At 34.0% G+C, this 13,523-nt stretch overlaps 1 protein-coding gene across 2 annotated transcripts in view; it reads left to right on the top strand.

Annotated features, from left to right (window-relative positions):
• The window catches only part of LOC118189594 (fibrillin-1-like), a 791,047-nt gene that overhangs the window by 356,424 nt on the left and 421,100 nt on the right, over positions 1-13,523 (top strand). For both annotated transcript variants that reach the window (XM_085810675.1, XM_085810674.1), the window contains exon 4: positions 5,284-5,442. In XM_085810675.1, the coding sequence (XP_085666801.1) occupies positions 5,284-5,442 (159 nt within the window). The remainder of the gene's footprint in view (positions 1-5,283; positions 5,443-13,523) is intronic.

Genomic DNA, 13,523 nt, shown 5'->3' with positions numbered 1-13,523 from the left:
TATATCCTGTGTATTTAAAATGTGAGAACATATATAATGTAATTCTATAAAAATAAAAATATATAATGTTTTTAGTTATATAGTTAGCTAAATCAAGAATGTATTTTTATTTAAATAATCAGATTAAAAAGTAAAAAATAATGTTCTTATGAACTGCACCTATTGTTTTTAAATAGCTTAATTCGTTAGTCAGTAATAGACAAATTAAATTTACAATATGAAAATCTTACATTTTGCGAAATGTCAACAAATTCGAATGAAAAGTAGAAACGCGCATTAACATTGTAAGACGCCAAATCGTGTTTCGAGACACCTGGAAACCTATCAGTTTTTCCCGTCTTATAACTATTCGGTCGTTATATTCATTTCGTTAGAGGGTCACCTATATATTTAAGGGCCTTTATTTTACTATATGAATATATAGTTTGATGATATCAGTACTGAATTAAGGTTAGTTCCATATCAGTGACTGCCATTAAGTAGAAGCTCTTGAAATTAATTAAGCTGATGATGATCTTCGCTCCCGACATCCAGAAAATGAAGTTACCCGGTCCGCCTGCGACCTTCGAGCGCTGAAAGTTAGAGTGACCGACCGAGTTTTGCAGTTAAGCCTAAATAATAATAAATAAATAATAATTTCTATAAAATGTTTAGATGCTTGCAAATTTTATTTCGTATATTGGGTTGACAAGAAAGTAATTTCGGTTTTGAATGTGAAATAAATCTCAATTTTTTATATGCAAAATATGAATTTTAATCAGTCAAATAGCACCCATTCTGTTCACTGATTTTTTGCCACGTTTCTGGTACTTCATGATTCCACGCTCGTAGAACTTCTGGTCTTTATCGCAAAAACCTCAAATCAGGTGCGAGTTAAGGTCATCGTTGAGGTCATGACGTGTTTATTTGTGAGCCTCAGCTGCTTTCTTGCTTTTATGGAAATAAAAAGCAATGTATGTCGAAAATGTTTATTTTTGCACTCTATGTTAAATCTGACCGTAAACTAACAGTTGTAAAAAAAAAGTTGGAATTTGTTTCATTTAAACATATTGGATGAATAGTTAACAAATTTTGAATTAAATCTACTTCGTAGATAGCGCATAAACCACAATAGAATAAATGCACTCTTTCAAGTTCGATATATTTATTTACCATAGCGACACTTCTGCGCTAGGCTCACTTAACAGCATTACATCTCATTCATTTTATAACTCAAGTGCACAAAAATTATATCATCTGAAGAATTATCACATGTTCCATTCAAATACTATAATAAATCTAAAACGATATATAAAAGAAATTAAACAAATAAAAAGGAAACAGTTTTCACAGACAATTCAACGCCGCTTACCTAATGCGCATGCGCTCCTAATTAATTCAATTCTCACTTCGCGACGAGGCAAAAATAGATAAAAAATTCAAAATATTTTCATTAAAAATTTAAAGATATAGAAAAGCATAAAACACCGAGTACAGTTAAAACATTAAAACACCAAGTACACCAAGTACATAAAACAATTAAAAAAAGTATTTTTACAATTAAAATTGCAGTTTCTACGCAAAAACAAGCTAATAACTTAAATAATAATTACAGAAGGAGTTAAGCATCATTTAATTCGCAATAATAAAAGAAGACATTACTTTGTTGTTGCAATGCTTAGTCTCTCTAGATTGGCAACAAATCCACTATTCTGCTAAGTTTTAAATATAAACAAATATGGCTGCCATGCTAATCAAAAAGTAGGTTTAGCCGCACTTGAAAAACTTTTAAATTGTTAATAATTCTACAATTATTGCATGCAGGTTAAGTAAAGTCATAAAATCCTTAACCTGAAGATAAGAACAACGTAATTCAATTATTTTTTAAGAAAAAAATGCACAATTTACAAAGATATAAGAATAACGAACTGAGCTCACTGAGCCGAGTAACAGTGTGGATACATATATACATATATTTCTATACATTTGCTGCGGCCGATTGCAACCAAAATTTGATGTGTACGCCTACATGTTATAGCAGTTCTATATACAAAATTTCAACTGAGATTACTCGTTTTTGAGTTATGCGAAATACATACATACATACGTACGTTCATACGTACAGACGCCCCCAAAAAAAACCTCTTCAGAATTATTTTAAATCAGTTTTATAATGTTTTGAGGGAAAAAGAGTTCTTTATTCTTTCCTTACGTACGGATGCCCCGTAAAAACATCGTTAAATTGCATTCGATAGCAGTAAAAATGCATATTTGCGTCGAAATATGATGCCCGAAATTTTTCGCTACTACAATCCTTTCTTTTTACTTCGTATAAGGAAGTAAAAATATAAGACTGACAGAAGAATAGCAAAACAACATAATCCTATCTATTTGTGCGAATCGAAGTTACTTTCTTGCTAAGCCGATAATCTAGAGAGAAAAGTCCTCATATTTATAATTAAAATAAAAACTCAAAATTAGTTCATATGCAGTATTAGTAATAATGATTATATTGTCATTTTTAAATTATTTCTGTAGAATAATAAAGTAAAAACTATAAAAAATTGAAATATCAATGCCTGTTATGCCCTATCCGCATATTTACGTACAAACTTTTAAGCCCCTTGCACTGCACGAAAGATTTCCATATTCTGAAGGCATATTGTAACCATGCTGCGTTTTATATTCATAGAATAAAATAATAAATAATGTTCATAACAACAAGACTAACACTCAAGAAAGTCTACTCATTAAGTTTTGCAGCCTTCTGACATAATTTATGTGCTTTTAAGGTTTGAAATAGTACTCTGTTTCAACGTATCAAATACACTTTTAGATTAAAAGAAAAACGACGCACCACGACGCAACGAGAAAATGTAAAGCAAATTGGACACAAATTGATATGCATACTGGTTTCGACGGAAAATGAAAAATTTTACATTTTGGCTGCCAATGAATGAACGGTTGTCACTACAGCGCATCTGATCTGCGCAACTGGCAGGATATTTAAGAGGAGAAATTACGATTTCAGGTCATAAATTCTTCACGAATTTCATTCCGTGTGCTCTGGTAGACAGTAACTATGCCTCGCATACAGTTGCGCGAACGATATGCGCGGATGTCAGAATTCGAGAGAGGTCCTGTAGTTGGGCTCAAAGAAGCCGGTTGGTTTTATCGGCGAATAGCTCGACATTTGAGCAGGAGCGATGCCACTATTAGACGATGTTGGCGGGAATGGGTGAACCATTGCCGCACACAGGGTCAAGAAGGAAGCGGTAGGCATAGAGACACGACAGAACGTGAAGACCGAGCAATCGTCAGAGCGCCACTCACAGCCCCAGATGTATCATTATCATCGATTGTACGTGCAACTAGTGCTTCAGTGACCGCAAGGACCATTCATAAACGGCTCACAGAAAGGGGCCTGAGGTCATGGCGCTCCTTGCGCCGACTACCATTGACATCTGTACAACGTTAAGCCCGTTTGCAGTGGTGTCGGGCTCATTCGCACTGGAATGTCATTGACGGGAGTAGAATGGTCTTCAACGATGAGTCCCGCTTTGAACTGAGCCCCGATGACCAGCGAAGGCGAGTCTGGAGACGCCCCGGACAGCGGTGTTATACCAACCTGACTGTCTTCCGGCAGACAGGCCGACAACCAGGAGTGATGGTCTGGGGTACCATTTCATTTCATAGTAGGACACCTTTGGTTGTCATTTGTCACAACATTACAGCACAGCGGTACGCCGACAAAGTTCTAAGGCCTGTTGTGTTGCCCTTCATGTCACGCCACCCTGGGCTTACATTTCAGCAAGATAATGCCCGCCCCCACACTGCACATGTTTCTACTGCTTGCCGAAACATTACCTTGGCCAGAAAGGTCGCCGGATCTCTCTCCTATTGAGCACGTTTGGAGCATTATAGGCAGGGCCCTCCAACCAGCTCGGGATATTGATGATCTAACGCGCTCCAGTTGGACAGAATTTGGCACGATATCCCTTAGGAGGACATTAGTAACCTCTATCACTCGATGCCAAGCCGAATAACTGCTCGCATAATGCCCAGAGGTGGACAAACGCGTTACTGGCTTTTCACTTTATGAAGCTCTATCACCAATAAATCATCCAATTTTTCTCAAACTGTAATCATTTGTTTTTCTGTACATGTACATCACTTCTACCGATTTTCATCCCATTCGGATAACTCCTTCTTGGTGCGTCGTTTTTTTTTTTTTCTTCTTCTTTTGTCTAAGAGTGTATCATAAGGTGGGTCAGCAATCACACTTCGTCCCGTATCACATGATACATTGGGCTCACAAGAGAAAATTGAAGCGTATATCATAAAATTATACGCTGTGAGCAAAGACGTTGTGGACATGCTGTACAATAACTACAGTATTTCAGGATACACTATTGCAGCCCCAAAATTCTCAAGGAGGAATGTTACAAAAGCTGTTGGTACAAAACATGTTAACAAAACTCAAAGTGATGGTACTAAAATGTTTTGGATAATGATGGAATGAATGAAAGTTACAATGTAGGTTTTCGTAATGAATCATTGCGTATTATATACCACTCTAATGCATTGTGAAAAGCAACAGATCAACACTAAAATAAGGAATTTTACCTAGCCTTAGGTGGATTCGATGAAGATGAACGTTTTATTGAAAGGTTTTGCTTTTAACTTATGAGAAATTATCATACGTAATCTCCATTAAAGATAAACACACTCAGAAATAAACAAAAAATGAACCTTTGTATCGTACATAACGGATGCTAAATATAAAGAAGTAAGTGAGCGTTAGGCTTTCTGTTAAAATTATCATTTCACGTGGTAAATTCACGCAGATTTTCTGATTCCCATACTTTTCTAATTTTTTCAATTCACATCCAGTTTCTCTAAATTCTTACAGCCCTTACCTATAATTATTCGTACTGTTGAATAAATGACGAATATTCAAATATTGTCTTCTTTCTGCTATGTTTCTATTGCACATTTAGCCGTGTTATCTCAGTCCATGTTCCAAGAATGAAACAAATACGCAACTTCATTCACCCGTGCAAAAGCATTCTGCACTCATCAAATGTCTAATGTCTAAAACTTTTAAACGGTGACTTTGGCGTCATACAGTAAATCTTTCAATCAAAACTGTAGGGCTAATAATAAAATTCTCAAGAAGTCATAAGTTATACACAATTTTTTAACATATTGGGAGCTCTGAGCTCAGAACCAATGTGCCTACTCATTTGTATGTTTTTTTTTTCCTATTCTAAGTTTCCTAATTTCTCTTTTAACTGTCTGCAGCCATTTGTCGTTCATCCTGCGGTGATGGCCGTTGCATCCGACCCAATACTTGCTACTGTGGAAACAGACAATTTGCCCCAACTTGCGGAGGTGGAGGTATCACACCAGGAGGAGGAGGTGGAGTACCTGATACTGGACCTGGCAGTCAGCAACAGCTAGGTAAATGATTTTTAAGGCCATAGATTCGCGAACAAAAGTATTGGCTTTTCAAAAATAAACATTCCTAAAAGGATAAATTTAAATGCAGAAATCAATTAATTGTATAAAGGTGGGAAACTGATCTTACATACTGTGAGGCATTTAAGGTATAATTGTTTTCTGTAACTGTAATTTATCTTCATTTCCTTCGTGTATGGAGCAATAAGAACATTTTTGTATTTATTAAAATCTATTACAGTTACTTTCGTGTTATAACTATGCTCTATATATTTCGGTTTCCGATAATATATAGTTTTTGCCTTGCTTAGAATTACATCGAAATAAAGCGACCAGTAAATACGGACCAAGTAACAAAACATAAATTCTTCAGTTAAGGCTCTATAAATATACTAACTGTCTCGATGTAAATAACTTCCTAGAATGGTAAAAGGGTGTTCCATTAAACATATGCAGTTACCTATGCATGTTTATTAACAAATTTTCCATTTCAGGAAAACATGAATTCCAAATAACTACTGAAAACATGTACATATAATAAGTCAGACATATATTAAAATAAAAAATTGTTATGCACAGGGACTGTCAAAAATAACTGAAACACACTGCTTAAAAGCTTAATTTTGCTTCTTTCGATTAGGAACTAACTCTTAAAAGTAACCACAACACTGGTGCAATTATTTTACATGATTATCAAGATAGTGTAAAATTGCAAATTTCAGTTGTGATCTATAGAACCTAGTTCGTAGTGAAGGAAAAGAAGTGACTTAATTGCATTAGGAAAAGGAGGTCAGATTATTGCTACCTGCCATTTTTGAGCATCCGTAATCTCATTTGTAAACTTTTGGGCGGATATCGACCGTTGGAACTTACTAACAGAGCTAAAAGGATGACTGTTTGTCAAAAAGAATGCCTACTAGAAACAGAAGCTACTGCTATATATTACCTACAAAGACCAGTTTCGATACACACGAAGGGAACTGCTTGAGCAGAATATTTATGTTAGAAATTATTAACTTAAAACCTGTTTATTCACAAACAAATGCAAAATAGAGACTACATTGCTGCTGAAAACATGAAATGTTGATCAATAGAAACAAAACCTGTTCTCAAATGACTCAATTTCCATACTGGTTTCTGCCACAAGATGAGTTATATGCAAAGAACACCAGCAGAAGTTTACGATCCAAATTATCTGCTTACTATAATCAAACGTAGTATTTACTGTCGTATGCTAATTAAGAAGTCAAACAACAAAAATCAGCGTGAATTTTCAAAATTTTCACAGGACTAGTTTCGATGGTTTTACCGAACTACCATCCTCAGCTGCAAAACCGCAAACGAACAAGATAGGAAATAATGATTAGATAAGATAAGAAAGCCTGGACAAGAATAAGCAAGTGGCGCCATCTGTTGGTGAAACCAGATCTAAAACATAATTTCATTAAAGGCCAAAGGCAAAGATGGATTGGAATTAGGATCGTTAACAAGAACAGAAAGATTTTTTAATGTGAAATGCCTCTAGAAAATCCAGTTCTCCAATGGAAGATGTTTTGTGAATAATTTTGGCAGCAGAAAATTGAAAGTGAGATTTTCGGACCAACAATGTTGAGCAACAGAAGACTTATGTGTTTCCTTTTTTCTAACATATGCCTCATGTTTCTTGGCGCGAGATTTTAAGGCTCTCTTAGTTTGGGCACTGTAAATTAAACCACACTAGCAAGGAATCCTATAAATACCCCAAGAATTCATATCCGGAATGGGGTCCTTGAGTATGGAACTCGAAATTTTATTGATGGGAGAATAAACAACCCGAAAGTTAAATTTCTGCAAAATATGTGCAACTTTATAGCTAATTGATGGAAAGAAGGCAATAACAACAGAATTTTTATAATCTCCTAAAACAAGAGTGGGCCTTTTAGTGTGTTGAGATGAGAATTTTTAAACTGCTTGATTAATAATGTTGGGTGAAAAGCCCCTGTCAATAGCTATTGCTTTTAAACAATTTAGTTCTTCATCAAGGGCTAGTTTGGAGGAGCAAACTTGAAGGGCATGGAAAACATAGGAATAAAATGAAGCTAACTTTGGTTTAGTCGGATGACATGATTTAAAGTGTGGTGAAAGGCAAACCGATGAAGGTTTACGGTAAACCGTAGTACTGAAGTTGGATGTGTGACCAGAATGTCGAGAAACGGAAGAGAATTGCAAGTCTCAAGTTCAGAAGTGAACTGAATAGCAGGATCAATAGAATTCATTGTTGAAAGAACTTTATTTAAATCATCTTTATTACCTTCAAACAGAGTGAAAGTATCGTCTATGTAGCGGAACCATGCCGGGAAGTTTAAAGTTTCAAACAATTTTGATTCATAATAATGCATGTAGATATCAGCCAGGATTGGGCTCAGGGGGCTTCCCATGGATAATCCCTCAGTTTGCTTGTAATATTTATTTTGGTAAACAAAATGTGTTTGTTTCAAACAGAGTTGAGAGAGAGAAATTAGCTCATCAATTTCGATGCAAGAAAAATGAAATTCGCGAAGTCTGGTTTCTAGACATCTTAATCCACCCTCCAATGGAACATTGGTGAATAATGATTTTGCATCAAAAGAAACATGAGTAAATTTCTAGGAGAGATGTTTTTAACCTTTTTTACAAACTCTATTGAATTTTTTATGGTGTAAATGTTATTGTCTAATAGAGTTGAAAAGCTAGAAACTAAATATTTAGCTAAGGGATACGAGGCAGTACCTAAATTTGATTCAATAGGACGGAAAGGAATACCACTTTTATGAATTTTGGGAAGAACATATAATCTGGCACAATTCGCAACAGATGGGATAAGCGAATGTTTTAAGTTGCTTGAAATGATTTGTGAAGATTTGATCGCAGTTTTTATTTTTGACAAGTTCGAAAGTGAAGGATCTTTAGGGATCGGAATATATGGTCCTTCGTTTAAGAGTTTAAAACATTCGCTTATCCCATCTGTTGCGAATTGTGCCAGATTATATGCTCTTCCCAAAATTCATAAAAGTGGTATTCCTTTCCGTCCTATTGTATCAAATTTAGGTACTGCCTCGTATCCCTTAGCTAAATATTTAGTTTCTAGACTTTCAACTCTATTAGACAATAACATATACACCATAAAAATTCAATAGAGTTTGTAAAAAAGGTTAAAAACATTTCTCCTAGAAATTTACCCATGTTTTCTTTTGATGTAAAATCATTATTCACCAATGTTCCAGTGGAGGGTGCATTAAGATGTCTAGAAACCAGACTTTTCGAATTTCATTATTCTTGCATCGAAATTGATGAGCTAATTTCTCTCACTCAACTCTGTTTGAAACAAACACATTTTGCTTGTAATATTTATTTTGTAAAACAAACTGAAGCAAACTGATGGATTAGCCATGGGAAGCCCCCTCAGTCCCATCCTGGCTGATATCTACATGCATTATTAGGAATCAAAATTGTTTGAAACTTTAAACTTTCCGGCATGGTTCCGCTACTTAGACGATACTTTTACCCTGTTTGAAGGTAATAAAGATGATTTAAATAAAGTTCTTTCAACAATGAATTCTATTGATCCTGCTATTCAGTTCACTTTTGAACTTGAGACTTGCAATTCTCTTCTGTTTCTCGACATTCTGGTCACACGTAACACATCCAACTTCAGTACTACGGTTTACCGTAAACCTTCATCGGTTTGCCTTCCACCACACTTTAAATCATGTCATCCGACTAAATAAATGTTAGCTTCATTTTATTTCTATGTTTTCCGTGCTCTTCAAGTTTGCTCCTACAAACTAGCCCTTGATGAAGAACTAAATTATTTAAAAGCAACAGCTATTGACAGGGGCTTTTCACCCAACATTATTAATCAAACAGTTAAAAAATTCTCATCTCAACACACTAAAAGGCATACTCTGTTTTAGGAGATTATAAAAATTCTGTTGTCATTGCCTTCTTTCCATCAATTAGCTATAAAGTTGCACATATTTTGCAGAAATTTAACTTTCGGGTTGTTTATTCTCCCATCAATAAAATTCCGAGTTCCATACTCAAGGACCCCATTCCGGATATGAATTCTTGGGGTATTTATAGGATTCCTTGCCAGTGTGGTTTAATTTGCATTGGCCAAACTAGGAAAGCCTTAAAATTTCCCGTCAAGGAACATAAGTCATATGTTAGAAAAAAGGAAACACATAAGTCTTCTGTTGTTCAACATTGTTGGTCCGAAAATCGCACTTTCAATTTTTCTGCTGCCAAAATTATTCACAAAACATCTTCCATTGGAGAACTGGATTTTCTAGATGCATTTCACATTCAAAAAAATCTTTCTGTTCTTGTTAACGATCCTAATTCCAATCCATCTTTGCCTTTGGCCTTTAAAGAAATTATGTTTTAGATTTGGTTTCAGCAACAGATAGCGCCACTTGCTTATTCTTGTCCAGGCTTTCTTATCTTATCTAATCATTGTTTCCTATCTTGTTCATTTGCGGTTTTGCAGCTGAGGATGGTGGTTCGGTAAAACCATCGAAACTAGTCCTGTGAAAATTTTGAAAATTAACGCTGATTTTTGTTTTTTGACTTCTGAATTAGTATTTATTTGGCGTGTTATTGGGTCTTAATTACTGTCTTATGCTTTGAGCAGTCATATTAGGGTTGCAGCAATTCCAATTATCACTTTACGGAAGGATAAATTTGATACTTATGTAATCATTTTAAACTGTGGTGTCGACTCAGTGGCAGAAATTTTGTTTTCTACGGATAATTGCATCTTTCAAATTGAAAGTGATCGTATCCACCGAAGATATATTTATTATATGGTCATAGTTTAAACATCATGAAGATGAAATTACATATCTTCCCCGGCCTGCATAGTCGCTAGACTTTAAATATCATTGAACTTCTGTGGTCTGTGCCGGAAAAGAACGAGATCCCAGCATCTCTCAAAGAATTAGAGCAGTTAATGTTAGAATAGTACTATTACAAAACACCTAGCCGACCACTTCGAATTTGAATGCTCCGTTCCGAAATGATTTCTAGCAGCTGTGGACACCAAAGGCGAGTGTGCACATATTAGGTGCTCGATGCTTCATATCTTTAGGTGTTTCCATTATTTGGGACAAACTTAATATAAATATATATAATGTAAGATTTTAAATCTGCATAAAACTTTTATTTATTGTACATTTTTTTTGTATCTTTTAATTCTACAGCTAGTTGAATGAAAATCCGCATACTTGTTTCTAGAATGCGAACTTAAAAATGTAACTATACTCATTCTGAGTATCCCTTCAAAGGATACATTTGTGTCTATAAACTGATATTGTCATATTGCGAAAAAATATGTCAGATGTTTAAGATATTTATAAAGTAAGAGTAAATTCGGGAAATGCAATTCTGATTATCCTATTCTGATTATCCTATCTAAGAAAAAAGGTGTGGTGATTATATTAATTATCTCTTGATTATATAATATATATTTTTCACCCTTCAATGTTATTATTTAAAAAAATACTGCATTGAAGTATTTCTTGGAACCACAGCTCCTGGTAACTTTTTGGCGAGCTCACTACAATATTTCTTCCTATTATTTCATAATTTTTGCAGCATATTACGCAAAAAAAATTTAAGACCAAATAGGTCTTACAGCACAGTACTTATTAGCTTTTCAATTTCAATTTTATATATATATATATAAAATCAAGGGGTAATTATTAACTAGAAAATTATTTTTAAGATGAAAATCAAATTTGAAATAAAAGCAAAACAACATAAATAGAAAATAGTAGTTGAAATATCTTTGATCAGCCTAAGAATTTTCAACATAGTTACGTTTCTGAATTATATTCGGACGATTAACAAAATAAATGGCTAATATAATAAATACACTAATTAAAGAATAAAATAATGATAAAATTCCCATATGAAATTTTTAAAATTATTTTCAAAGGATTTTAATAATTTTCAATTAATCATCAAAATATAACCGACTTAAAATAAAGTATACAAAATAAAACAACATAAAATCAGGAAGCCAAAAAAATTTTTAAATGTTAATTATTTGAAGAGTATTACGTCACATTCATTAAACCTTATATACAAAATGATTTGTTAAAAATGGCAAAGTCAAATGGTTGATTAAAATCTCTCTGATATAATTTCGTCCTAGATTAATGTTACATGGAGGCTTGTGCGCTTATGTGATAAAGGAAAATTATACAAAACACAGCCACAGCTATACAGTTGTTTTAGCCGATATATAGGTTGCTTACAAAAAGATTTTCTACAGATATTTCCCTCAAGTATAAGTAAATCATTTCCATTTTGTTAGTATAACAAATATGCGAAACGGAAAAATAGGTGAAACGTTTTCCTTGGTGATGTTAGTAAAAAGAAAAAATTTTATGTCAGTCAAGAAGAATGTCCTAGTGTGATCCTGCTGTAGCTCGTTATCCTTGGTAAATGACTTATATTACCAAATCATATGGTAAAGACGCCAGGACATATTCGATCTTATATGTAATATTATGATAAATAGATAGTAATTATGACTAGCACTCCAATACGAATCACGAGTATGTATTTGCTATTTGGTTGGAATTATCGCGTATAAAACAATGATCATGATCAATGCAGCTTTTAAACGTTAGATTAAACATTTGAATCATCTGCCATAATTCTTTTTTTTTTTTTTTTTTGTTTTCTGCAAATGGAAATTATTGTTTAGAAGTATGTTTTTTTAGTTACAGTTAAGCTGACAACGGCGGGATATAAAAATTTCAATGAAATGTGATTGCTTTTTCCGGTTTATTGTAAGAAGTTTTTAAAGAAAGGGACTAAGAAATAGCTGATTATAATAGCTAAAGCATGTTACTAAGAATTTTGCATAAAAATTATTTAGTAAATTACAGCTATGAAACGAGTCGACCTTTTTGGGGTGGAGGCGGGAAATCAGAACTTCGGGCAATAAAATGTTTCAGGAGTTTAACTTTTGCGTGAACGTAATCTCTTGATATTACCCAAGACAGCAACCTTGTTTCGTCAGTCTTGCAAACCGAATCACTTTTTGCCGATCAGATAGTCGTCTTCACAACGGCGCGTACATCTAAAGAACCAAGAGAGCCATTTATCATTCTAAGGATTATAAGAGTTATATCTGCTGCTTCGTCTTTTAAAGACGACGTAGAGCGAGAGCATCATTTTTTATTCACAATATATTTCTGCTCTTTATAAAAAATTCTATTATTTCTTAAACTGACTTTATATGAGAGGTCGGATTAACTTTACATCAGAAAGGTATGTCATATTTCTTTTTCTGGTTTATTTTTTATATACGTCTTGTTTAAAATTTATAAATGGCTGCAGTAAATTGGAGTTGAAGTAACTTAACACTAAATTATGTCGACGCTGACTATAAAATATTTTTTTAGAATTCATTCGCGTTTTTAGAATTGCTAAAATGAGTTTTCGAGGCATGAAGGCCTCAAAAATTTGCTAAGTGTATTTTTATAAACTAGCTGTGTTACGCCGCTCCTCCTCGGTAAATATTGCATTGTCAATAATGGCAAAGCGGTAATTAGGTACTAAGTTTGTAGTTGTTAAACATATGTCTGCTCAGTTTGTATCGACGTTCTACCCTTATGGAAGACATTTCCATGCTATGAGCCTTCAAAAGACCTTAGCATAACATTTCGTTATGATTCTCTTCACCCTAGTGAAGTAACTATAAAGATAACTTATTCTGCTTCTAATTGAATTTAGAACGGTTATTGAAACAAAGTAACTGTCTTGTGTTTTTAGACACAACAAAACTATCTACATATTATGAAGTGCATTAGACTGCTTATTCACAAGCACTCATAACTTCTATAGTTGCAAGTAAAATTAAAATGTATTTAGATTTCGTCCCAGCTCTTGCACTTGCCTCTCATCGCTAATTTAAATTTTTATATTCCTGTGTGCTTCTAATTCTCTCTTAAATTCTCTTTACAACGAAAATAAAAATACTGCAATTTTTTCCATGAAACATCACATGGCGTTATTTACCTGTTTTATGTCTGCCGTGCTTTGAGTTAAAT

The sequence above is a fragment of the Stegodyphus dumicola genome, chromosome 2 (genome assembly GCF_044657685.1).
Source record: "Stegodyphus dumicola isolate Sdum_Otavi_A_Nest chromosome 2, ASM4465768v1".
NCBI classification, from domain to species: Eukaryota; Metazoa; Arthropoda; class Arachnida; order Araneae; family Eresidae; genus Stegodyphus; species Stegodyphus dumicola.
This window is presented reverse-complemented; position numbering and strand designations above follow the sequence as displayed.